Genomic DNA, 26,565 nt, shown 5'->3' with positions numbered 1-26,565 from the left:
AAAAAAACCTGACAACACAGGCAGGTCCTTCCTTCCTTATTTCCTTTCTTTCAGTATTGGCAGCAGGATTTAGTTCTCACAAGATATAAACACCCTCCGAAGCTCAGAGCTTAACCTTACTTAGAAGAGCGAGCTGCATCTTCCCAGCTCCCATTCTTGTACCTTGTTCTGGTACATCCCTCCAGGGGCAACATCTGAAGCTTTTCCTTGTGCGACATTGGTGTCATGCTTGAATCGAGCTTTTTCCCAGAGGTCAATAACTGAACCCAGATTACATTTAATGCTAAATAGCGTAGCAAAGTTATGTTTTTTGTTCAAATATCAGCGCACCCCAAGCCATGCCTAACTTACTGTCAGGTTGTGTTGGGACTGCATCGTGCGGGCTTACATGCATACCTATGAGATTAAAACGCTACTGGAACTGTGTAACCCCAAATATTTCAGGAGCATGTGTCAGATTTTAACAGCCATGATATTGGCTTTACAGAACTGTAGCTTTAGTTAAAAAGAATGATTTTGGGGCTCCCCTGTGCTGGTGGTAGGAGTCATTTGTCCTAGTTCCTGTCTCCAGCGTAAGTATCTCCATCTGAGCCAATTGTCCAGACTTGCTTTGTAGCTGGTGGACAGAAATAGGCCCACCTGGGGCACAGCACAGCTCATCCTAGGGTAAAAGTCTAAAATAGGTCAGCAGAATCATTCCCTGCTGTGATGGGATTAAATGTATGTTATAAGAAAGTAAATGAACGGCCTCTACTTTTATAGCCCAGCTTTACAACTGAGATGATTTATGTATTCAGGTGGGTTTGAAAAATGTTGGCCTAAAACCAGGCAAAACTCACCAGGTTTGGCCATTACTCACTTTGTATTTTGGGCCGTACTCAAGTAAAACTCAAGGTGGGCGTAACGAAACCGCACAAGCCCAAATCTGAAAGATAGCTTGCACGAAACTCTAAAAAGCCCACAGGAGCTGAATTTCACCCTCCGGAAAGAGGGAAAAATAATAAAGTGAAAAAATGTGAGCTCCATCGGGCTGCAAACTTGAAACCCTTCAGAGCTTGTTGGTAAAAAATCAGGCCAAAGAGCCTAGCTCCTGCCAAAACTTCCACTCTGGGAAGGGTTAGTCCAGCTGGACCCAACCTGCCTCGTTCCTGAGCTGTTTGCACAGAGCCAAGAAAGAAACCGTTTACAGTGATAAGAGGAGAAAAAGCACTGCTCAGACACAGCTACAAACACACCTAAATGAATTAATGCTGTGCGCCTGCCAGCAAACACGGTCCACCTTCATAGGTAGGTCCTGTGGTTTCAGCTTTCTGTTTTATGGGAACATAAAGGTCTCATTTTCAGGGACAAATGGCCCTTTGGGGTGTATTTGCTTAGGGTGACGGTGGCAAGGCCAGCACTAGCAGAAATAAATGCCATGCCTAAGGAATAAACGCTATTTGTGAAGCAGCCAAAGGGTTCTGATCCATGCGATGCTCCTGTCCTTATTTTGAGACCCAGATGCCAAAGCACGCTTGGGAAAACAAGGACAAGTATCAGGTTATCTTCTCTTTTTTCCCCCCTTCTTTTCCTTTTTTGGAGGAATAATCTCCAGGAGACAGGTCATTTTTGTTTCCATATGCTTTACTCGCTGACCACCCAGAAGGCATAATAAAAAACGCCAGCACAGAGCATGCATTCAGAGGAAACAGAAGTAGAAAAGGTATAATTCAGCGAGGAGGCCACGCAAGTGCCTTTGTACGCCGGCTCTCCCAGCGCCGCAGGAGCGCGCGCCCGGCCTGCCACAATAACCCATAAGCCTCCCTTGGCTTTCTTCTTGGTCCGAGTCCAGGTTTGTGTTCACTGATGCCTATATTCTACTCAGGAATTTCTCTGCTCTCCTAAACTCCCGAAAAATATTCCTCCTCCTCCTCCTCGCCCCATGAGCAGGATAATGCAGCACTTGTACTCCCAGTGGAAAGGCTCTCGGGTGCATCTTGCACACGCGGTGCCAGCAAGCCAGAGCCTCCCCGGCCTCTCGCACCAACGGGAGCGAGACTGGCTGCGGGCAGAGCCGGAGCCGGCAGCTCAATTGATTATTTATTTTGCAGCTCCTATTTGTGCCTCTCTTCCTGGTATTTAGTCCTTGAAAGCAGCCACGAAGGGTTTCGCCACAACAAAGAGCCAGGCACGTGACCTCAAAATCCTGTGGTGGGTTTTTTTATAGCAACTTGGCTCAGAATAAACATTTTTTTCACTCTAGCCTGGAAGTCTCTTTTTAAGGAGTTGCTGCCCGTCGCTCGGCAGTGCTTCGGCCCCCGGGTTTAGTAGCGATATCTGGAGGGGGCTGAAAGCGCTGCTAAGAGATCACCGTAGGAGGCATTGCAGATATCTGGGCCGTATGCAGCCTTTGCCCTGCCTTTTGCTGCCTTGGCCTCTGTTAAAGCCACGCATGCGTTACTGATCTCTCGAGCGACGTTTCGTGCCTGCAATCCATTTAGCTGTAGCTGTTAGTGATTATCCACAGTCCCTGCGAGCACGTCAGGAAAGCACTTCTCAACAAGTGGTGGGAAAATGCAGATTTCCTGGTGTATTTTTCAGCTTTATTGCCAAGATTTAACGTTTCTTCTGGTTGCTGTTCGCGTCATTATTTTTAGCTGGTCTGTGTTGCAATCAGGGCGTTTTGATTGACTTGTATGTCTGATATAGACAAAAGCTGATCATATTCTGGCTGAGCTATGCTTACCGATAACCTGCGTCCTTCTTGTCTACCCTCGGGCGCACTTGTGTGATGAGTTCCTGAGCGCAGGATTTGTCTGTTAGACTCTTCCTTTCCGAAGACTGTTGGTGATGGTGAAAAACCTGCTTGGCTCTCAGGTCGCAGGATTCGCTGCAGGTCTGGAGGTTAGAGAGCAGTGGCTTCTTTGAGCGGTGCAATTTGTCCTGGAGCGGATGTGAAACAAATCAAGGGGCTGAACGATGCTCTGTTAAAATCAATTATAGTGTCACGCTCCTTGGAGAGCCGAGCTGCTGTATTTGTGATAGCGCTGCTGATGCTGGTGGTATCAGACCCTTACGTTCCCGAGCAGAAAGCGTTTACATGCAGAAAGTTAATGTAGGTTAGGAAAAAAATACATAGTTTTAGAACAGATCCCATTTCCACCTGTGTGATGTCCACCATACAGTCAGTTCACACTTGGTAAGGGAACAAATCCCTTGGTTTTGATCTTGGTTGTATTGAAAGGAGATGTTTGAAGTACCTGTGGGACAGGAACTCAGCTAGGGATCCAGCACCCAAATTGCACTGACTGCCTCCAAGTAGGGGTTTCGCTCCCATAATTACATCCCACATGAGGGCTCCTCCTGTCCCTAGAGGAACCCAGCGCATGTTCTGACCCTCCAGCTTTGGGGTCATTGTAGATCTTGTCGCCTGTCGAGCAGTTGGCCAAAGGAATTTGCCCTGTGGCAATCTTCGGACCATCCCTCTTGGCAGTGCAGCCAGGGCTCTGCCTCAGCTCCACATCTGAGCTGCCTCGGCTCTGTGGACGGGTTTCGCAGAGCTTGCTGCAGGTGGAGCGGAGCAAATCCTGTTGCATACCAGCTCTCTGAAAACCCACAGCTTGGTAGAGAGGAGGCTTCAGGGAATTTGTTTAAATAAGGAGTCCTTTCCCTGGGGTGGGGGGTACTGTGCGTAAAGCTTCCGGATGGGGGTCCTGGGGAGGTTACTCTTTCTCTGACTGCTCTTCGCCCCTCTGCGTATAACAGGACTTGCACAAAGCACTTGTTCCTTGCATTATAATTGCACTTTTTCAGGTATGTTGTAAGGTGAGATTCAAAAAGGAGCCATGGGATTTGGAGCATGTTTATGCTGGCACATCATTTCTTGGGATTCAGGTGAAAATCACAGCTCTTAACTCAAACTCCAAGCAGAAATGGCCTAAGGTGCCTTTTGGAGCAAACTTGTATCATGGGTCCAACGATGAGAGCTAGAGGCCTTTGCTGTACCAGGCTGCGTGCTCTAAACACTACCCACAATGACTATCATCCTCTTTCCAGTTAGTCTGAGCAACTTTCATCTCTTCAAAATGCGCCAGAATAAACCTTTTATCTGAAGGCTGCTCAGGATGCAGTCAGAAAATACCTTCTACTTAAACTGCATGAAAATATTTGCCTCTTACAAAGGAAGAAACCCGTCAGCTCAACCCTGCTTTTCGTTTTTCCTAGCAGACACCATGTATTCCATCTGGCTACGTGGACCACAGTGTTCCAAGGATAAAAATGACATGTAATATGAGATAAAGTATCAGGCAAAATATTTACGTAATGAAATCTTAATGATCGCTCTAAAGGTCTGCCGCAGGGCAGGGCTGAAAAGAAATGTTCCTCTCCTTGAGCTGTCACAGGTTGAACAGATACACAACAGAAGACACTCCCAGGGATAAAGGAAAACTTTTTTTTTAATTAGGAAGTCTGATCTGCCATTTCTGGCAAAGAAAAAAAAATCAAATTCTATCAAGTATTTTGTGGAATCAAATCTGATTACAGCTATCTGAATTGTTTGTTAGCTTTCGATGGAAACAGTTTTACTTTCTTCTGAAGTAGTAAACTTCCTCTGTAACCCTCACGACCCCAGCGGCTGCTTGTGTCTGGAAACCAGAGAGTGACACGGACTTCAGCCTCCGAAGGCCTGAGCGTCACAGGCTGCAGCTAGAAAGGGATCCAGATTCGTCCCATACTTTGCTGCCGTATTCATCCCTGGCATCCTGGCTTGAGCTGTAACAGCAATAAGGGCCAGTCACAAATGTAGTAACAAAACTGAATTTTCCTAAAGGACAGGACAGTTCAGATTTAGACTCCAATTCCAGCCTAATACTTGGCCAAGCAGGGCAGGCTGCTTTATTTTCCTCGTCCAACAACTGAATGCAGTCGGAGTTATTCATCTCACATATTGGGACGGCTCTTAAATACACATGCTTTATGTTTATCCGTGCTCTCAGCAGCTAAATCTGATAACAAGGAATTTCTTCTGGAATTAGACACTCAGTTCAGCTAATGAGTGATACTAAATTATAACGATTGCACGGAATTATTGTTTCATTTTTAGCAGAAGTAACGCTACAGGTGAACCCTTTGCAGAAGCATTGATGTCAGCTCTTTCAGTGCCTAGCACAGACTGGATGGTGTTTTAAAATGAATAATATTCGTAAGTGCTTCATACACATGTTTCATCAGTGCATTACTGGCAGAACTATTCAGCCAAGTCCTTCTATGTTTCAGAAAGTTCAAACAAAAAGAACTCGTATCTAAATTACTGAGTTTTGGTTGCAGTTGTCTGCCAAGTCCCCTGGGCAGACCAGCCAATATATTGGGATGGAGAAGAGAGGATGTGCCCTATGCTTTTTCTCCTCTGTGTGCTCACATGTGAATAGCTAATTGTATCCTAAGCCTAATAAAGGAGAGAGCATGGGAGAAAGGACAGGGCAGTAGCCCTCAGCCAACACCATCCAGCTTCTCCTCTTGCTTCTGCTGCATGACCTGGAATGCCTTGCATCCCTTTCTTACTTTATTTATTTAGACCATTTTTTTCAGTGAACCTCACCACATGGCTGGACCACATCCAACACAGTGAAGCCTTGCTCAACGCTCACCCTCTAGGCATTGCTTCTGTCTAAGCGGAACAGATAGCCGAGGTGAGCTGAAACGCAAGAGCAAACCAATCTTAATGCTGTGGCCAGCAAGCTTATTACAGCCATTCATGCAAGGAAAATGTACTGTGTTTGCTGAGTATTTACTGAAGTGTCTGTGCACTGGGAGATGTTTCCTTTACCCTGACCTGAAGCAGCGCATGGATGGTGGGGAAGTGTCCCAGCACCTCATTAACACGGCGTTGCACTGATAGCGGTGCTACACGGACCTTTTTGTTCTGGACCTCCAGAAATCTCGGGGGTAGCTGTCCTGCTGCAATTATTTGGTGCATTTCTCCATGTAGACAAGGCCCAAAGCTCTGTCTTGGGGCGCTTTTCTGCTCCGCACAAGGTGAGTGATGAGCCAAGGCTGCTCTCCCTGGCCTTGACTTTCAGAGCAGCAGGGAAAGGCAAGTCAGTGTGTTTTTTCAGTGGGCATATGGAGAGGTGCACCACTCCTTTGTTAATATTTAATGCCACTGAGAAGAGTGTTTATCTTACCATGGAAAGATCACCCTGGCTGTACTGCAAGGGGAGTTGAAAAGTGAAGGGTTTTTTTTTTTTTTTAGCACAATTTCCGTGAAGGCTGTTTTTTTCCAGATGAGCTTTCTGGGTCCTTCCATGACGGGACTGCATTCTGCCCTTGATATTTCCTGAGGAGGCAGAAGTTGATGTCGTTCCTATCGGCTTTGGAGACTTTGTGATCCTTTTGCTGTCTGTTAAATAGTAGCCTGAATATGATGACAGAGAAAAAAATACAATAACACTCTCCTTTCCAACCCAAACCCTTGCCAAAGCAATAAAAAGCCTTTAAACAATAGCCAGTCATGACATAAACCAGTCCTTGAATGGTCTGCCAAAATTCACCTCAAGAAAACATATCCAAAAATAAACATTAACCTATAAAAAGCCCCGCAGACTTAAAGATAGTCTTCCCATTGTGCTAATTGCTTTCACATCTGGCTCAGAAATGAGGAGTGTATGTGAGTATGGAGAGGCCACCAATAATTCACTTCAGCTAAGCACAAAAGCATGCGTGTAACATTAATCACATAAACCATCCTTTTCTACTCAGCACATCTCAGATGCTCAAGCTCAATTTTAAGCTTGTGTTTAAATTGCATTGAAATAATAGGGCTGCTTGTGATTTTAATAAACAGCACATGGTTAAATGCTTTCACGGGTGGGATATTTCAAGGTGAACATCGAGAAACTTGATTTCACTTCCCTTCTTCCCACCACCGTCAGTTATCAGACATCGGTGACCTCAGCACCCCTCAGTCTTCAGCCAGCCTCCTTCTATGAAAAACATCAGCCCTGAGGGCTGTCAGAAAGTTGCACCTCTGATAAATGACGGGCTAGGCATGGAAATGGGACATACAAAGGAAAACTAGCTGGGGATGGTTTCATACGGCACTTTCTGTGTGACAAGGATGCCCAAGGACATAACCTCTAACATGTGCCCATGTGCGATCGTGCCGTACCTCAGCAAAGTGTCAGCCGTGGATCCCCCGTCCTTTGCCGATCTGCTCCCGGCGCTGATCCAGCTGTTAAGGAAATCAGCAGGGCTTTTCTACAGACACGTCTGGGGTTTGGAATAAGCCACAAAGGCACGTGTTCAGCATATGTATCAGTTTTTATAAATCAAAATTGTGAGGTGACATCCAAGCCAAGTAGCACCTCCTAGTCCTACTGAAGTGATTCCAGTCATTAAAAAATGTAAGAATTAAACTCCCATCAGGCTCCTGGGAGACTCCACAAACGGCCAGATACGTGACGCTATGCTCTGCACGGTCTACTGTGTTCATATTTTCACCTCTTTTCATGCTGATGTCTAGACCTTTTATAGAACTGTAACTCAGCGGGTATATATGCCTGTGTCATAACTGTTTGTGTGTGTCTTATTTATTTGTGTAGTTGATTGAATCTTATGACAATTTCACTGTGGTGTGAACAAATCCTTTGCTTGTTGGATGCAATTTAAAGCACATTGTTTTCACGGCCGTGGATATTGCAATGTGGTCAATACAGAGAGCAAGATCCAGACCCCCCTCTCAAGCTGGCTGTACATTGAAGTGGCTGCAGGCAGACTCTCACTGAAGTCACCGACTTTTATTTTCTATAGTCACTCAGGCACCGCTGAAAATGTCCCCATATTAAACTATTACATTTTCTGAGGTTTCAATTACTATGATTACATAAGTTATCTGCATCTTAACCTTGTGGATATGCAACATAGCTTGCCCTGAGCAAGCAAAATGAGAATCTGTGGTTTGGTGGTTGTGACTCATCATGAGAGCTCAAGGAGGGATTTGTGATGATTTATTCATGCCACTTTTATAGTTTGGAAAGTTCAATCATACGTTACTATGGTTAAACTAAATAATTCATCTACCAGTCTACTTACTGATCTCTTTATCGGTTTCTCTCCTCATTAAGAGCCTCATTTTCAGTGGTGAAGCTCACCGAAGTGTACAGGCAATTCTCCATGCTTGACATCTCTGGGAACCAGAACTTTATGAGGTTAGATTTTCTGTAGGTCTGGCCTTGCTAAAGGACTAATGGTAGAGATCATGTTTTCAAGAGAGTCTGTACTCAGTCTGAGGTTCATCTGTCCCAGGGCAGTTGGAAGTCTGAGCAATCTGTGCATCTTTTGTGGGACATGGAGAGTAATGGGCCTTCCAGGAGACCATTTGTCTAAGCCTAAAAAAAGCATCTAAGATAGGCTTCTGGAGAGGTCTGTTTCTCCCCACTGAGTGTAAAAGACGTTTTAGTTTTCAGTGTGGATGCTTAGGTGAGGTGACTGATTTATTCTGTCCCCAGTGGGTCAAACTGGGTGAAATGAGTTCCTATTACAAGTTATATGTCGTTTCTGAGCATCGTCTTTCCAGTGCTACTTTGTGTGGAGACAGGCGTAGGTCAGCATACAGTGGAATTTATGTGTCTGCACGATGAGTCTTGCCGGTTTAACTAAATCAAATTTTCAGGGCCTTTAACAAATTTGGTGAAATGTCTTCCTGTAGAGGAGTGTTGGTCCCTCAAGTTTGAGGTCAGGGCTGGAGGTGGGAGGTGCTCTCTCCTTCACGATTGATGCAGAGCATATGAAAGGGAGGGGAACAGCCTACTCCTCCCTTTCCATCGGGACAACAAGGGAGCAACTGGCAGGATGGGGCAAAGGTATGTCTCTGCCTCCCCTCACTGCAGCCTGCCTTTGTCCACTCGCAGTTTGCAGGCACCATCTGAAGAACAGGGCTGTGGACTCAAGATCTGAGTAGACCAAGTAGGGACTTCTTCCTCATTTCCCTGCTCTGCCAGAGTGAAACAAGGGCACAGTCCCAAGGCAAAGAGGAGTCTACACTGAATATGAGTACTGTGGGTGTCAGAAGTACTCCACCAGAACGACTTCCCTTCACTGCATTGATAGTAATGTCAGGGTTTTGCTAAAGCTGACAGTCAGGGTGGAAAAGGAGACGTGAACTTTGGCAGAAAACCCAAGTTCTGGAAAAGCAACCACTCACCTCAAATAAAATGTAAAGAAACGCACATAAAAGCCCATAGATACGGATAGATAAGGAACAATTTATCTGGATAATTGTCTCCAAGATGTGTGCAAAATATTTGGTCTGTTGCTCATGCTTCTTTCAAGGCAAGGGGATACATACAACCCACTTCCACCTCAGAGAATGAAAAGGTTTCATAACAAACATTTTTAACAGCCTTTATATGAAGATAGTGAAATGAAGGTAGAACGGGACTGCAGGTACTGATGTGTTGACAACGTGTAATGGTTTCTCAAGCCTTTGCCAACACAACCACGTGCAAACAGGCCAGGTTATATCGCAGCAGTTAACTTTAGGGGCTGATTCTTCCCTCTCTTATACTAGATTTACTCCTGTGCAGCTTCATCGACATAGCAGAGTTCATCCCAGCTTAAATCAGAGCAATGGAGAAGAGTCAGGCCCTGTTGAGGCAGTCTGTTGATGTACTGTGTTTTTGTAGCTATTTAAGGAAACTGAGGAAATGACTGAAATTAACTGAAATTAACCACAAATCTGAATTTGGCATTACTGCTCATTATTACTGCAGATATTTTTCTGCCAGGGTTTACCTGCCCAGCTACAGAGCTCAGAGGTGTGACTGCCAGCCGATAAGGAGCTACGTTTTTTAGAAAGTTCAGCCTTTCATGTTTCTGTACCAAAAGCAGGCACCTACTGCCCATGAACCGACAAGAAGAAATCTAAATTGCCTCTAAGGGAGATCGTATTAGGTCAAGCACTCAGGTGGTGGCTGTTCCCGTGGCACGTGCCTCTGCATGGTTGACTATGTTTTGGCAACAACAACAACAACAAAAAAGCCCAAAAGAACGCTGGCACAGCAGGCGGCGGGCCAGCCCTGCTTCTGCCTGGGTGCAGCCTTGCAGAGGAGCCTTGTTTTCCTGCTCCTCTTCCAGAGCTGCTCACGAAGCGTTGAAAGGGGGTCTGACTGGCTGGTGGCTCTTTCCTGAGCTCAGCATGGCCATGCGCAATGATTGCCAGCTTCAAGGGCTGTGGCCAAAGCTGACTCTTTCTCCAGGCCAACCTGATCAGTGTCCCTGTGTTTGATGTCCCAACTATGTGCCCTGCTCCTGCTGTCCTGGTTCTGGCCCTGGGTGCAGGGGGCTTGGCAATGGCTTCAACCATCTTTTTCCACTAGCATGTGTAGAAATTAAAGCAGCCCAGCCCCAGGCCACGCTTTGAGAGTCCTTAGCCCTCTGTGTTTTATGGTCAGCTCATAATTTTTCCTTGAACACAGGAATCCTTGTAAAACCCTGGAAAGTCTCATGAATTTCCCAGCCAGATGGTGCCTGCTTCAGGGCAGCATCTCTGGGCTGCAGTTGCACATACAGCTTGTTCCTAGAAGCCAGCCTTGGCTTTATAAATATATAAACAAAATCTTTTTAACCCTAAAGGAGCCCTGGGCCAGCCAGGGGCATGCGTCTGCCAGCATCCCTGTCCTTGGGTGCACCGGCACAGGATGCAGCTCACACGGAAACCTGCTCATGCAAGAGAGGGGGCACGACTTTCCAAAGCATGCATTCAAAAACTGCTTACTTCCATCCCTAAGGATCTCTCCAAAGAAAAGCTAGAACATGAACTTTTCTGACCGTTTTTAAGGTAGCTTGTCGTCTGTCCCAATGTTATTCCAATAATTGCAACAATCAGCATTGCTTTAAAGAAGGTTTGTTTATTTTTTTTAATTCTCCATGAATTCGTGTGTCCTTTAAAAATCATCCTGCTATTGAACGGGCAGTTGATCCCTCTCAGGCAGATGTAGTGTTTGTAGGAGAGAGAGCAATATTCTGCAGGGAAGTCAGACTCAACAATTAGGCCATGTTATAGTAACATGTAGACTCTGAAGCTATAAAAGATCTGGATCTGCGTATTTTCAGAAGAACGGCTTATGGTCCCCATGTAATGTCATATTAATAGCCAGTGAGAACACAGAGTTGTGACAGAAAGAGTGACACTTTTTGGCAGTAGGTTTTATACTTAGGTGCCTACACATCTGCCTTATAATTGCAATTTAGTCAAAGAGGCGAAGCTGGGCTTATGTGCCAAAAATTGGCAACCTCTGCTTAATATCAGCCTCAAATTTTCACTTTTTTTCTTTTTTTTTTTTTTTAAGTCTGAGCTCAGTTAGGGTTTTGGAACAAACTATATTCTCACATGTCAATCAAAACCGAATATGCACTACCAACCCTGGGAGTGATAGTGTTTAGTTTTATGAATTAACTGTTGTTATAACCGTAGTCACAACGAAGGGACCTGGTGTAGTTACTGGGACAACTGGAGATAATGTGAATAGTCCACTTAATTCAATGTGGAACCTGCAGCACAAAGGGTTTTCAGGACCACTGTTTTCAGGTGAATGTCTTTAACAGTGCATTTAAAAAGCCACCTGCTTTTAAATGCTGTTGTACGATTTCTCTGCTAGCAATTTCCATCGGGCTGATTTCTCATTGATCCCAAGTGCTGTTGGCCTCAGCAGACCTCTCCCACTGTCCCCTACATTAGTGTGTGCCCTGGGACACCTTTGTTTTGGGGTCCTCCCTCCAGAGCACCTGCGGGTGATTTACAAGGTTACCTGTTATTATTGGTTAATTTAAGTAAATGCTACGAAGGCCTTGTGAGCTGCCTGCAAGCCTTAGTGGTGTTCCTCAAAGAGCAGTGATTCATCTGAGCAAAATGAGCTCTGGGCATGGAGCGAGAGCAGGTCATGAATGAAGGGTGGGAGACATGCAAGGATCCCAGAGCAAGAGATCCCAGAGGGTGAGTGTGTAAGTGTGGATCTGTGATCTTGCCTAAATGCAGAGATTTGATAGGCTTGATTGAAATTAATTTCTCTGGTTTAGTTAAGGAAAAGCCGCCTGTGGGATGAACCCTGGATTTCAATTTGATTAAGCTGATTCTTCACCCGGTTAAAGCAAAATGTGTGTTAAAAGTGAAATCCATGTGTGCTAAGCTTTGCATACACCAGACAGTTTGGCTAAAATATTTTCATGTCAGATCTTTGGCAATGAAGGCATCGTTTTCTCATGTTGGCTAGCTCTGTGTGTGTGTGTGTGTGTGTGTATATGTGTGCACACATGCCTGTGCCTAGAAAGGAGAAGCAGTGGGCAGGGTGTGACTGCACTAATGAGAAGATGTAAAACATTTTGGCATGCTCAGTCACAGCTGTGGTAGATGGGTGAAATGAGAAGAAACTGAAAAAGAATCTGAGAAGACAAATATATGAGCCCAAATAGTTGATGAACCATCCACATTTCTAACAGTAAATCTCAAATAATAAAATGAATTAGATGAAGATATTTGCTCTTGGATAAAGTGGAACATGGAGGTCCTCACTGCAGATCTGATGTATGTTTTCAAAAGTTAGAGAAAAGCCTTTTCCTTTCCAAGGACTATTTGAGTGCATAGTGCGTATACTAATAAATAATAGCAGGAGTCTCATGTGGTGGTGTACAGTTTCTCTTGGAATAGAAGTGCCCAAATGTTGTATCTGCTAGAAGCCAGAAAGCTGACATCAAAGTTGCATAAAATAGAGCAGGCAGACTGTCCCTTCTCAAAAGCCAAGGTGACCATCACCAGCATATCTGGTCACGTACCGGTGCAGCTGGGTTACCCTGAGCAGTGGCTTGGCCTGGGCTAACCACCTTAGCCTGAAGAGGCCCCTCCAATATCTGTTTCAGTGCTTTTTCACAGTTCAAAGCCTGAAATAACTAGGAAAACCTCACTCTCCTAGAAAACGTTCCTGGCCCCAGAGCAAGAACGGGTTGCTGAGTGGAGGTAGGGGCTTGCCCAGGGGTGCCACTGGGTTGTCCAAGCGTGGGACTGGGTTGCCCAGTGAATGCACTTGATGGCCCAATGGATGTACTGGGTTGACCAGCAGGGGACCGAGTTGCCCAGCAGCTGCACCAGGTTGCCTGGCGGCAGCGTTCGGCTGCCGAGCATCCTGCGCACCCATAGCAACGTTGCCGTGGGCACGCGCAGCACACGGGGCGCGTGTCACAGAGCAGGGGACGCCTGGGCCCCGCTGCCGAGGCCGGAGCCACCAGCACAGTGGTGAGTGGCAGCTCTGCCCAGCCCCACCAGCAGCCCCCAGGGCCCGGCCTCGCCGGGGGCCCTGCACACCCTGGGAGCACACCCGGGCACCCCTGGGCACAGACCTGCTGCGGTGAGAGGCTGCACCCAGTCTGGGTGCCAAGCAGGGCGAGCAGGAAACTTGGCCCCAGATATGTTTTTCCTAGTGCTAAGGATGTGCACGGGCTTTAATTGGCTGGAGGAAGGAGGGGGCTAAAAAAGTAGCCCCCAAAATACATGGTATATCATCCAGATGTGCCCAATGTCATAAAGTGTGCGCTCAAGGGGTCCGGCGAGTGTCACCTGGGGATGGCTCGTCCCCCGGGGCATGTAGCAACCCCGCTTGCAGCTGGAAACGCAGGGAAATGTAACCCCCATGTATTCCCAGGGCTTTTTTTCTCCTTAACTAAGCCTGTGTGTCACTATCTGAAAGGGACTGATTTATTGGCAGGGGTGGCAGCCAGGGAAGTTGTCTCCCACTCTCCAAATGCTGTTTCTCAGGTAGAAATATGTGTCACAGAAAGAGGGAGAGGGCGGGAATGTCTCCCTAGCAGGGACAAAAGGGCTGCAGGAACTGGTGTGTGGGAACCGGCACACACAGTGGTTTTTGTTGGACCTGAGCGCAGACATTTCGTCCCGGGTTCTGCCAAACTGGCTCAGAGGGTCATGGTTGCGAAAGTTTTTTGCTAAATTTGAGGTTGTGAGTTTCCTGCTGCTTACCCCAGAGCCTCTGAGGCCGGGTCTGATTTGGGGACGAGGCTTGGTGCCCGCAGCTACAGTGGTCCGAAAGCAGGTACCGGGGCAGCCCAAAGCTAGCATGGCCAAAATCGGTCAAGGCTTGAAAATAAAGTCCTCAAAGTTCAACAATTTCCCAGATGCAGGCTGGGCATTTTTCTCTGTGACTCATCCCTATTTTGCTGTGAAACTGCTTAGCTGGAGGACCTGAAATTCATTATTCATTTATTTAATACCTGGTTTGAGATGTTGGTCATCTGGATCTATCAAACCATTGCAGGCACCAGTGACCTAAAATGTCTCTTAGATCACCCGCTGCCATGGCTGGATGTCTGAACACACATACAGCCATCCCCGGGGCTGCAGTAGCTGCCAGGGCTGTGTGCAGATCCCCGAGTTTCTCCATTGGGTTCAGCCGTGAACTGTCCTCATGGACAGGCTTATTCCTCTGCTGTCACCTCTCAAGTCTCTAGTTTTCTCTGGTTTGACTGATCCCTTGCATTATTTTATTCCATCTCATTTATATTGCTTTTTAGGGTTAAAAAAAAAAAAAAAACTGCTCTGCCTAAACAGCTGTCATTGGAGGCCCCTGCATCAGGTTTATCAATGGTCCACTCAGATCTGTACCAGCAGCCAGAAATTTTGTGGGTCTCCCTGCACCTAATGAGCTGTGTCGTGTGCTCACTGCCTGGTGCAAGCTGGCACAGCTCCACGAAAGGCACAGGGCTGCGAACAGCCTGGCTTACCGAATTAAAGGGCATTGCCCTCGGTGTACAGTAATATCAGCTGGATCACAGTCAGATCTGCCCTATCTTTCTGCCTCGTGGTTGTCCCTGAGAAAAATGCACTTTCTCATCTCTATTTTCATCCCATCTGAATGATCACTTGCTGAATATTTAATGACGTGTTATGTAGCTTGGGATGAGGTTGCTGAGCATTCTGTGGGTCTCCCATCTATTGCCTTTTAAGCTTTTCAGTAAAAAATCATGAAATATTGTTGGTCCTGCCTTTCTGTTGAGAGGAGCGTTCTTTGTTGCTGACGTGACTAAAATGAAAGAAATTCTCTTTCCCAAAAGGTTCAACGTTTTAAAAATTAAACCAGCCTCTCAGTTAGTCTACACATGCGAATAGATCAGAATAACCCCAAAGGAGCAATTAAATCTCTATTCATGTAATTGCTTTTGTGGGTGCTTTATCCTAGAGTAAAAGTGAGTTTATTTCATACAGAACCTCCCTTTCTAAAGGCATAAAGTTTATTTTATGCTGTAACAAATGGGATTTAGTACAAGCTTCATGTCAAACACCACTCCCATCTAGGGTTTTCTTGTCCTAGCACACTGGCATCCTCATCTTTCACTAGGGCTCCTGAGCCAGGCTGGATGCAAAGGGGATGGAACGGTGCTGGGGGAAGGACACACCCCTGACTGAGGGCTGTGGAGCAGTGCAAGCACACGCTCCTAGGCTCGGCTTTTCCCAGCATACTGAGCGAGCTGTCCCACTGGCTGGGAGCAAGCTGGGTCCCGGAGTCTGGAGCAGGTGAGAGATGCTGGCCTAAGTGGCGCAGTAGTTAACCAATATGGTTAAATATGGAACTGTTTCCCTTAGTTAAATTAAATGATTTTTGGAAAATATGTTCCTGATTGATAATTCCTGTTAACACAGGAGTTTTGGAGATTTGGTGTCTTTCTGCAGCAGGAGGTGGCTATAAGGCTTCTCCCTCTGCTTGTGTGGGCTCCAGGGCTGGTCCCCCTGGGCGGCCACCAGGACCTAGTCCACCAGCTACTGACGCTTATACCCATCCAGGAGCTTCGTCAGCGCAACATACCCTTCTGAGTGTTTGTCCGTGGATTATGTGTTATGTACATTAACTGGCTGTCTGCACTACATTTCTGATAACAAGTGGCTAATGACCCCAGTCTGAAAAGGCCAATAGCATCCACAGTAGAAGATGCAATTACTAGTAGCAAAATCTTCCTGTGTGGTCACCCCTTTGAGGGTTACTGCGAGGCTGGCAGTTACAATCCATTCTGGAAAGACTTTGTGGGATATCTCTTTTCCGAGCGTGTTTATTTTATCTTGGGTGAGCCATAGACTTTTTTCTTCTTTTATAAGTCAAGGGAGATTGCTTTTTAAGGGTGAAATCACTTTTTTAAATTTGGACATAGTGCTACAAAGCTCAGCTCATCTGCAGACTCCTCGCTTGATCAGTTAACTCGAGTGAAGATACAGATGACGAAGATGGAGTCCCTCATCCGTGGATTAAGCTGGAGTGGTAGCAGCTGTATATCCAAAGGGACACAGCTCTTGGAGCTGGTAATGGAATATTTAAATACAATGTCACATCTGGAATACTCCAAGATCAGCACATACCCTAGCTAAAAGGCTAATTAACAGCAGAGAATCACCAAGGAAAATTTCACTGGAATGACAGATCTAAGGAAAAGTATAACACAACTTCTGTCATTCTCAGTAGCAACCATGATTTATTTCTCTCTGCATTTCAAGATGTGACACTAGATACTAACAACAAAGTCAAATCCTTATTTATACAAATGCTTGGGACGCTGTCAGAAAGGATTTGCTTTTCAGAGTTTTAGATCTGTTTGAGTGATGCGTGGGTGTTGTGTGCCTCACCATTTGTGTTATAAGTTGCATATGTTCATATAAGAAGTACTGTAAGTATAGGAGCTTACTAAACGAGATCGTCTTCTTTCATCTCCTCCTTTTCTATGCAGGAGACATAACTGAGTAACAATTTTCAAGAATGGAGCTTGTCGGCTCTACTTTAACGGCAACTTATGCCCATCCGAGATCAACACCCGCCAACTTTCTACCTGCCATCAGCGCCATGGCTTCAAGCTATAAAAACCGGTTTCCTTACTACGCGTTGCCTCACGGTCTGAGCCTTCCCTGGAGACCTGATTCCTATTACAAAGCAGCTAGCATCATTCCAACTTTGGCTCCGTATTCCAAAAGCTCCCAGGGATTAACCCCCAGCAAGATGCTTCCCTTTATTTCCAATCGAACAACGCTTTTCACTCGCTACACCCCTGATGACTGGTACAGGTCCAACCTGAGCAACTACAAAGAGTCGGAGACCTCCCGGCACAGCGCAGAGAGACTGAGAGTTGATACTTCCCGCATGATTCAGGATAAAGATCAGCAGACGAGGAAAACTCAAGCAGAAAGCACCAAAAATCTGGGCGAACGTGTCAATGATATTGAATTTTGGAAATCAGAGCTCCGCCATGAGCTGGATGAGATGATTGGAGAGACCAATGCACTTACAGACATGAAGAGGCGACTGGAAAGAGCCTTGGAGGAGACGGAGGGCCCCCTCCAGGTAGGCACTGTTTCCAGTGAGGTACAAACTGTAGCCAATCACTTTAACATGTGCAGCCATTCAAACATCTAATTGAGTTTCACTGGAGCTCCATAACATCGAGAATGTTTTTTATTAAGAGACCATTAGTTAAGTTAGTAATAAGCACAGCCCTTGCCATCTGCTACGTTCCCTATCAGCACATGTTGAACACATCAGAACAGTATTTGCTTAACCAAATATTTCTTTAAGTGGTATATGCACAATCCTGTTTTGGGATACAAAAATCTTACTATGAGGCTCTGATCAGGTCGGATTAAAGCCTGGTGCAGATCCTTGAATGCAGCTGCTGTTACACCAGGGACACATGGGCTCCTTCATGCTTATTTAATGCTGATGCTGCAGCTTGGCTGCACGGTGTCAGCTAAACTCTGCCCTGGCCTTTTTGCTCTGGCAAAGTCCCAGGGTGCAGCCCCAGGCCCTGCCCTGTGTGCGATGCTTTCTCCCCCGTGCAAGGGGAGAGACGTTTTTCCAAAAGGGAAACTAGAGATATGGCACACTTTACAAAGCACAGCCGTAGTCTTTCCTGCGGAGAGGTCCCACAGCCTCCAGCCAGTCTGTGGTGCCAGCCTCTGCTTTTTGCTGATATGTTCTAGAATAAGCATCTTTGCCTTTTCTTCTGGACTGTCCCTAAGCCTGGAGAAACTCCCTGGACACACCAGACTCCCTCCCCAGCACCATCAAAGTCCTCATTGGAGCATGAGCAATTCCTGCTGTGACCAACTCTGTCCTTCTTTTCCTGTGCCCACCTATTATTTCTTGTCTCTTACACTAATGGAGGCAAGGACCGTCCCTATCGGGCATCCTGTTCCTGCAGCCAGTAGCAATGTTATTTACCCAACAGGTAGCCCAAGAGTGCTTGCTTCACCGGGAGAAGAGGATGGGCATTGATCTAGTCCATGATGACGTGGAGAAACAGCTCTTAACAGTAAGCTTTGTTACCAGGCCAGCTAGGAAACAGGGTTGCAAAGTCTCCTCAGGGCAGATTAGGTCAAAGTAGCTCTAACCCATGATCTGTGTTGCCATCATCAGTGTGTTGCATTGCGAAGGGGCTGGTGCTGCCTCCAGGAGCCGTTGGTCAGGTGGTGGAGGAAGAGAGCAGGGACGTTGGCCACCCAGCGCAGTGATTTTCCAGCGTGCGCACGGTGCTGAGTTGGTGGTTACTAGTAAACACTCCTTTCCAAAGAGCTATTGGCTAAGCACAGCACAGAGACTAAGGGCCTGATCCAGGCTACTTTGCACGCTCAGACAAATAACCACCATGAAGCAGAAATGTTTCACGAGACAAACTAGTCTAACCTCCAAAACCTGCCAGGCTTGGGGGATGGTGTCTCTCCGCAGAGCCGTGTGCCCCTGTCTCATGAGTAAGACTTTCTCCTGGAGAGGAAGGAAGCATAGTGTTCCTGCCAGAGCAGCTCCCACTGAAAAACAGCTGGGCCTTTTTGTAGTGGATAGGAATTACTTAGTCTTTCCTTAAGCAGATTATGAAACGCTCTTCTGACACAATGTCCCTGTACTTCAGAGCTCTGCCAGCGCCAGATCTATACGTATCTGAACACACATACACACATAGTTCTGAAGACGGCAGCACATGCCCAACAGCTTGTCTGGTTTTCCCAACTATATTAGTTGATCTACTAAAAGATATTATGTCTACCCTCAGCTTTGCTTTGCTTCTGTGCTCAGCCTAGCGTGGCTGCAACAGAAGGCCCACTATGTGCAGTTAAGCCATGTATTTTATAGAAATTATAAAAACGTGTGCCTCCTGCCTGCCTTTATATAGTCTGCTTTAAATTACCAGCAAAAAGCAAGCAAGACAAGAGTTGGCACCGAAGATGGGATTCTAATGTAGGGTAAGGCGAAATATAATCTCTGCAAAAGCCTCATGAAACTGGGGAGGAAATAGCAGCGCCTGGGACTCTGAAGCCACTGCTCAGTGTGAAGATTTTTTTCTTATGAGTTAGGCCCTAAAATATTAGAAGATTAGCTTAAAGGTCATGAGATTTTTAGGAAAATGATCAGAGTTGGTATCATCTCCTTAATGGCTTTTGGTATTTCAAGTGTCTAGGATGCATTTAGGCCGTGCTTCTCAGCTGGCTTTTGCAGACAAGAGGGCTTAAAACATAAAACTTTTCTTTGAAGTGCTACTCACCTGCCTTCAGTAGCTGGGTCTTCAGAAATGCAATAGGTTGGTGCTAAAGTCAAGAGAGCTGAAAGTGCAAAACATGCCTTTTTCAGTGGAGCTGAATGCTTATCACAAACGACTGAGAATTTATATCAAGGCAAAATCCATCTGCTCTTGTCCCCTGTGATTTTTCCTAGGGACAAAACATTTAGGGGGCAAAAAGGGCAGATTCTGATTTGAGATGGTTGCGTATAAGCACTGCTGATCCATATAACCACTCTGCCAGTTTATCCCAGGTCGGGAGCAGTCCCTGCCCACATGCAGTGGAACTAATTGGGACTTGGCATTGATGTCAAGATGAGAAAATTTTTGGCAACCCACCGCCGGGCCCTGAAAGCTAATGCAAAGGCCATCGCCACAGCCGGAGTAGCTGCTATGTGACTGATCCGAGTCCGTGAATAAATCTGCGGCATTGTGGGCCTGGCAGCTGGAAGCAGGAAGAGTGTGTCTCCTGTCACGGCAGCGCTGGCTGTCCCCATCACCCGCACGGATGGCACATAGCCGGGGCTCCATATCCTGCCACAGGGTGCAGGGGAGCGGGAGCAGCTGCAACGGGACAGGCAGCTGGAAACAAGCAGTTGTCCGCTGGGCCGACCCAAAATTTAAATCACGGAGTGGGAAAGGCCATGGGTGAACTGAGCCAAAAGAAAGCGTGGCCTGAGGGGGGATGTCAGGGTTGTGCCTTCTCAGGGATGTACTTAGGGTTAATTCTGGGCATGACTGCCCTTCCCGGGTCTGCCTGCGAAGCTGCCTCCTACTGGGGGTGACCAGGAGGTGACAGGATCATTTGGGCACTGCCGTGATGACGGAGCTGTCCCCACAGCAAACCAGGGATGGGATGCTCACCTCAGCTCCCAGGTGGCAGGAGTTCGACCCCAGTCTCTACCAGTGACTTGCCCAGCAAGCCGATAGGGCAGCAGGTTGAGGACCCCTCAGCTCGTTCTTGGACCAGTGCCAAATGACGCCTGCCTGTTCCCCCTCACAATCACTGTGCGTTGGGTCAGCTGCATGAGTGGAGTTGAGGGATATGGTGCTTTCCGCTCCCTGCCTTTTTGCCTTGAGCAGAAAGATGAGCAGGTAAGCTCTTGCTCTACAAGGTTGAGGGAAGCCCAAGGGGATGAGTGCAAGCAGGGTGAACAAGCACAGATACTGATGCCCGCTTGCTTTGTTGTTTCCCAGGAGGTCGACGTCATCAGGTCGTGTCAGGAGAGGATGCAGCGGTACCTGGATAAGGCAATCGCCCAGCTCGCGTGAGGAGGAACTCCATATCTCACCTCACAGGGCTGACCTGGGTTTGCAGTTGTCATGCGACCCCTCAACAGACCCCTACTTTTACCTCCAACAGACCTCTAACTTTACCTCCCACCTTTACCTCCACCCTGCAGCTGCCAAACCAGTGTAGGCCCTAAGGGAAATGCATAGCGATGCTCTTGGGGGCATGCCGCTGCTGGGGTGGGAGCTGCTAAAAATGAGGCAGTGGGACACTGTGACGTGTCATGTTTCTACATCCTCACTAATAGCGGTTGTTCTCATGCTGAAGGTCTAGCAGGGCAGCCCAGCATGAGCTGGAGAAGGACCTGGCTGACAAACAGGCTGCCCACCGCATCGATGACAAGTGTCACCACCTGAGGAACACTTCCGATGGCATCAGTTATTACCGAGGGGTGGAGCGGGTCGATGCTACGTGAGTTTACGCTGAGCATCATGTGCGCCGGCTGGGTTCGAGCTGGGAGCATGGAGCCATGGGGGTCCCTGGGAGACGCTGCCCAGCTTCCTGTGACCGGGAGAGCTTGAACGACCGAGGCACAGTGCCTCTCCCTGGTGGGGAGGTGGTCATTCAGGCTCCTCTGTAAAGACATGCCACTCTGCCTGGCATACCCACTGCACCTCCCGAGCCACCAATGGAGGGGCTGAATTGCCTTGGAGGTGCCATTCCTCTCTCCTCACTTTAAAGACGGCAGGTCCCTCTGCCTCCAGTTGGACACCTAAAATTTACAGGGCAAAAGTGAAGGGAAATGACCCCCACCTAATTAAACATTATCAGGGTTCGGAGATCAGCCTAAAAAAGAAGGAATTCAATTCAGCACCTTTACGCTGCTCATTAAGTTTATGCATGTTTTCAAAGATGTGTTAGGTCTTGCTTGAGTGCTCCTCATTAATGTAAAGTCTGGGGGTTTCACCCCTCTGCAGAGAAGGCCTGGCAGGAAGCCTAAATGACATGGGAGTTCAGGAAAGAAAGAGGAGCGGTACTGGGATACAGTTCAGCTGCTTTTGGATGCCAGAAATTCAGCTTTGACTCTGCAATAAATGAATGGTGACCTAAACCAGCCCTCACATAAATATGCCATAACTGGCAAAGGGCTAAAGGAATAAATCTGTTGCTCTCATAGACACATGCAGTTTATGGAGTGGCATACATTGATCCAATTTTTCTAATGTTTGAATAATTATTCACAGTGGAGCTCAGACATATTTAGACAGGCAAATGAATTGCAAAGGATTGAAGCTAAAATTCAGAGGGGGTAAAATGTGCAGAGGATCAGCATGTTTTACATGGAGCTTATGTGGTATTTAAGTCTTTTGTTGACCTTGTTCTGGACTACTGCACAGGCATGAACTTCGTTCTGAATGCACAAACAGGGAATCGAATATTATCTAGCGATCATAAGTTAGGAGCAAAATCAATTGATCGCGATGCATGCGTTGTCATGAAGTTGTGAATCATTTGGCACTTAAATGCCATTAACATGTTTGTAGATATGAGGTCTGGAAATCTTTATCATCTAGGCATTTTTGACAGAGCCTTCCTAAAAATAGCAGTTGTTTTCATGAATATGTCATTGTTTGATAAGCATTATTGAGCAAATGGTATCCAGACGTTGAACTAACATACAGTCAAATTAAGAGCCCAGGTTCCCCTTAAAGCTGTGTTTAATCCAAGCTCCTCCCTAGCAGGATCCACGATTGCTCATAGTCATCCTCAGTGGCATGGTGTTATCATGAGCTTCTTCTTTCCTTTCCCTAGGATCTCTGTGCCAGAGTCCTGGGCCAAGTTTACGGATGATAATGTCCTACGCTCCCAGAGCGAACGGGCTGCCTCCTCCAAGCTGCGGGGAGACATCGAGAACCTGCTGGTGTTGACCGCCAACGAGATGTGGAACCAGTTTAACAGAGTGAACGTCGCCTTCACCAATCGCATTGCAGAGACAGCAGATGCCAAAAATAAGATTCAGACCCACCTGGCTAAGGTAACCTGAACCCTTCACTTTGGATGCAAAACTGTCACTTATGAGAGATACCTCCAAAGCAGGAGCTTGAACCTCTGTGAAGATCTGGCCCAAGCAGAGGAATGGTCTCCACAGAAATCTGGATTATAGTATAATTTTCTGTTTGAAATTCAAAGTATTGGTGGCATTGTTTTCCAGCACACTTGACTTTGCAGTGTTACTTCATCTCAAACAACACTGTATTTTGTTTGTCAAGTCATTTGGCAGTATATCCTAGCTGACAACCTGGCAACATAAGGAGGGTTTTTAGCAGAAAATGAAAACGCTTGTTGCATCTCCTGGTTGTTACTTCAGAAACTGTCACTGTGTATAAAGTGTTTGCTGTCTCTCTGCCAGGACGCCTGTCTGGGGTTTCATAGAACCACTTCTTCTTTTGAAAAGGACTCACTGACTCTTGGTGCTTTGTGTTTGCTGCACATATATCTAAGTGCTTTGTGCATTGCTCTGCGGAGCAGGATGAATTGAGATCAGAGCTACAGGCATGTGGCTCAGACAGGAGGATCTTGCAGAAAGCTTCCTAAAAACGGCTTGGTGCTCAGTCCACTATCGAATGACTGAGCAGAAGCTGGCCTGGGCTTTCAGCAATGCAGGTTGATGCCATGCTTTTAAAAGCAGCTCCATTAAAAACCTGCTCTCCATTAGTGGCTACTGGTGGATGAATAGTTCCTGAAAGCAGTAACTTTGGGAAGCAGTAATTCAATTGATCCATCACTCTGTTTCAAAACCTCTGGTGTGACGGCTACAGCAATGAGAGGCTTTTCCCCTGAGGAGAAATCTCTGCTGGATCTGCGCATCTATAAGTGGTGGAGTGGCAGCAGTCCGAGCCCAACCTTGTACCTGCTCCAGACGGGAGCACTGCATCCGCCTCCTTCCACTTGGGCTGGAGAGGCTCTGACAGCAGGTAGCGAAGGGAGGAAGAGGCAAGCCATAGACCAAAAACCAACCCACCACCCAGCTGCAGGTGTATTGAAGATGTGCTAGAAGAGACAGCAGGGTCTACTTGATGAACTCGGGCTTTTCTACAGATGGGCAGGAGAAAAGGGGAGGTGATGTTGTCATCTGAGAACATATGACAAATATATTGAATATTGAGAATATATTGGAAGATATGTTTTAATTCATGTATTTGTTCTATTTTTAAATGCTAGACCCTGCAAGAAATCTTCCAGACTGAGATGAGCATAGAAGCCATTCAAAAAGCCATTCGGGACAAAGGACCGCCATTAAAAGTGGCCCACACCCGGCTGGACGAGCGCACATGGAGACCAAATGTGGAGTTGTGCCGGGATAGTGCCCAGATACGGTAAGGCAGGAGCGCAGGGCTGTCCCTGTCCTCAAGGAGCCACCAGCCAGTAGCTCACAGGAGCATCATTGGATGACAAAGTTAATAATGGGCCTTTTTCTAAATAGTCTTTCCTTAAATGCATGAATATAATCAAAAACAATAAGTGAGTACCCCAGGCTTTGGGTGCTGTGACAGCTTTGTACCCACAAAGGAGGCTGTTGTGTCGTTATGGTCATGCCACGAGCAGGTGCGGTCTGATGCTGCTTCACGAGGGGCTGAATTTCTCCTGCTTGGGTGAACACCTTCTTCCCTCCTGCCTGCTTTCCTGGGAGCTGGATGTGCCTAGTCCAGTCTTGAAGAACAGGGCCTTTATGCTCCTACAACCTCACCTTGAGAATGCTTAGCTGGTTCCTTTTGCGTAGCTACAAGGGAGGGTGTAAGTTGTGGGAGAAGCAGGCAGTGGTACCAGCTGTCTAAACTTCTGCTGAGGATGGGGGAAAACACAACCAAGCTTTTGGGCTCATGAGTCCATAGGCACAGGGCTGGGGTGGTTGGCTTGAGCACTTCTCCTCTGCATTCCTGCAACACCTTATCTGCCTTCTCCACAAGGCTTCGTCAAGGACTTCCTTCCTCACCTCCTACTCCTCCCTCCCCCACAGGCCCCTCTGGTCCTGCTGGCAGTCAGCTGGGTGTGGCAGTCGCAGAGCAAGAGCTTGCTGGTGCTGCAACCCAGCATCTGATAGAAACCTAGAGGCTTGCCAGGAGGAACATCTTGTGCCGGGCACTGTACAGGGCCTGCAGCCTGCCCGCACCCACTCTTCATCCTTTCCAGGGTATCGTGTGCTTTGAAAGGATGGCAAACCAAAGAAAGCACCTTCCCCAAAAAGGCAGAAGTGACAATTTTTCGCAAATGGAGGAGCTGTCTCTCTGGCCCTTAGAGATGACCTTGCTGCTACTCTTTGCCTAGGCACAAAAAGAAATGCAAATCTGAGTTGGCTGATGTTACGGGGTGGGGCAGTTGGGAGCTGTCAAGTTTGTAACTCTGGCAGGGATTTTTGCCCCCCTCCCTTCTTTTTTTTTTTTAACAAAAGGAAGAAAGAGTGCAGAAAGCTCACCTGCTTCCTTCTCCGTGTCTTCCCTGCCCTGGTGCAGGGCATCCTCCCGAGAAGCCTTTTAGTCATGATTTGACGTTCTGTCTTTTAAAAGCAATTTTTGAGCTCTGTTCATGAGTTGCAAGCACAGCTATTTCTCCTGAGTCTCTTTTCTCAGCAGCTCACCCGCTTTTGTTTTTCCATCATCTCCTTATTTCCGAATTCGCTTTCAACCTCACCAGTCCTCCTCACTTTGCAGTGTGCGGTAGTGAGTGTGGGCAGGACCCCTGCACAGAGAAATCCCGAAGGGCAAGGCAGCAAAGCAGAAAAAACAGAACAGGAACCAGAAACCACAGCTGCCTGTCCCTCCTCTCGGGGGCACAGGCTGTTCTGGGAGACGCTCCTGTGCTTCACCAAAGGTTTAGAGCAGTTTCCTGGCCGCAGACTTAATCATGCCACCCAATGGAGATCGGGAGGAGCCCTGTGTGTCCTTTTTTACACACATCTGCCAGAAACGTTTCCTTTTAGTTATATTATCAACGTGCTGAAAAGGGAAATGCTGTGCCAAGGGGCCTGTCAGTAATGCTGTGCTAGAAACACGCCAAGGAAAGGCTACTTCCATCCCGGCACCCGTTAACAGTGGGGTTTCTCGGTGTTTTCTAGCCTCGTCAACGAGGTCCATGAAATCGATGACACGATCCAGAGCCTTCAGCAGAGGTTGAGGGATGCTGAGGACACGCTGCAAATGTTGGTTCACACCAAGTCGACCTTGGAGCATGACCTGGCTATCAAGGCAAACTCCCTCTTCATCGACCAGGAGAAGTGTATGGGGATGCGCAAGACCTTCCCCAATGCTCTCCGACTGGTGGGTTATGTTTAGCCTTGTCTTAGCCTAACTCGTGGTATCTTTGGGGGAATGTATTCTCAATTGTGCTAAGATGCTTTGAAAATATGCAATCATACTTTCACTTACTAATGAAAGCTCTGAGTAGAAATTAAACAATCACTTTGTGTGTTATATGGTCTACTGGGATTTTTTTTCCATTGTTTTTTCCTTTTTCCACTGCTCTTTCATAGCGTGTCAAAGAGTAGCTGAAAATATCCTGTACGGCACTGAAAGCAAATCTACCCTTTGGGATTCATTCCTGCCGTTCCAATCTGTGATTTTAGGAGAAACAAATGGTCGGGTCTTCCTCCTTTTGAATCTGTCTGACGTGGAAAAAGCACAAGGGGAACTAAAACTACTTGTCAGAGTAATTAGGTGATGACATCCACCATGTATTTTTAGTGATGCAGCAGGAGAAGCAAAAACTATCCT

At 46.9% G+C, this 26,565-nt stretch overlaps 1 protein-coding gene and 1 long non-coding RNA gene across 10 annotated transcripts in view; one reads left to right on the top strand and one right to left on the bottom strand.

The window, feature by feature from the left end:
- The window catches only part of TEKT3 (tektin 3), a 101,894-nt gene extending 75,629 nt beyond the window's left edge, over positions 1–26,265 (top strand). For 6 of the 8 annotated variants that reach the window (XM_009673909.2, XM_009673917.2, XM_068913796.1 and 3 more), the window contains 7 exons: positions 16,753–17,360; positions 18,244–18,327; positions 20,764–20,834; positions 21,125–21,268; positions 22,610–22,832; positions 24,020–24,174; positions 25,911–26,265. In XM_009673909.2, the coding sequence (XP_009672204.2) occupies positions 16,782–17,360; positions 18,244–18,327; positions 20,764–20,834; positions 21,125–21,268; positions 22,610–22,832; positions 24,020–24,174; positions 25,911–26,127 (1,473 nt within the window). In that variant the 5' untranslated portion in view covers positions 16,753–16,781 and the 3' untranslated portion in view covers positions 26,128–26,265. The remainder of the gene's footprint in view (positions 1–16,752; positions 17,361–18,243; positions 18,328–20,763; positions 20,835–21,124; positions 21,269–22,609; positions 22,833–24,019; positions 24,175–25,910) is intronic. The other 2 variants (XM_068913800.1, XM_068913801.1) reach the window with 1 other exon arrangement.
- LOC138061620 (uncharacterized) lies at positions 1,738–25,607 on the bottom strand. Of its 2 annotated transcripts, none has more exons than XR_011135505.1 (5): positions 25,272–25,607; positions 19,552–19,609; positions 7,148–7,248; positions 6,165–6,394; positions 1,738–4,752 (listed from the first exon to the last, which is right to left on the bottom strand). It is a non-coding gene; the product is annotated as an uncharacterized lncRNA (long non-coding RNA). The 2 variants fall into 2 exon arrangements; XR_011135506.1 differs by having other exon boundaries at positions 7,148–7,210.
- Positions 26,266–26,565: the final 300 nt, after the last annotated feature.

This window comes from Struthio camelus, chromosome 19, assembly GCF_040807025.1.
Source record: "Struthio camelus isolate bStrCam1 chromosome 19, bStrCam1.hap1, whole genome shotgun sequence".
In the NCBI taxonomy this organism is placed as follows: domain Eukaryota; kingdom Metazoa; phylum Chordata; class Aves; order Struthioniformes; family Struthionidae; genus Struthio; species Struthio camelus.
This window is presented reverse-complemented; position numbering and strand designations above follow the sequence as displayed.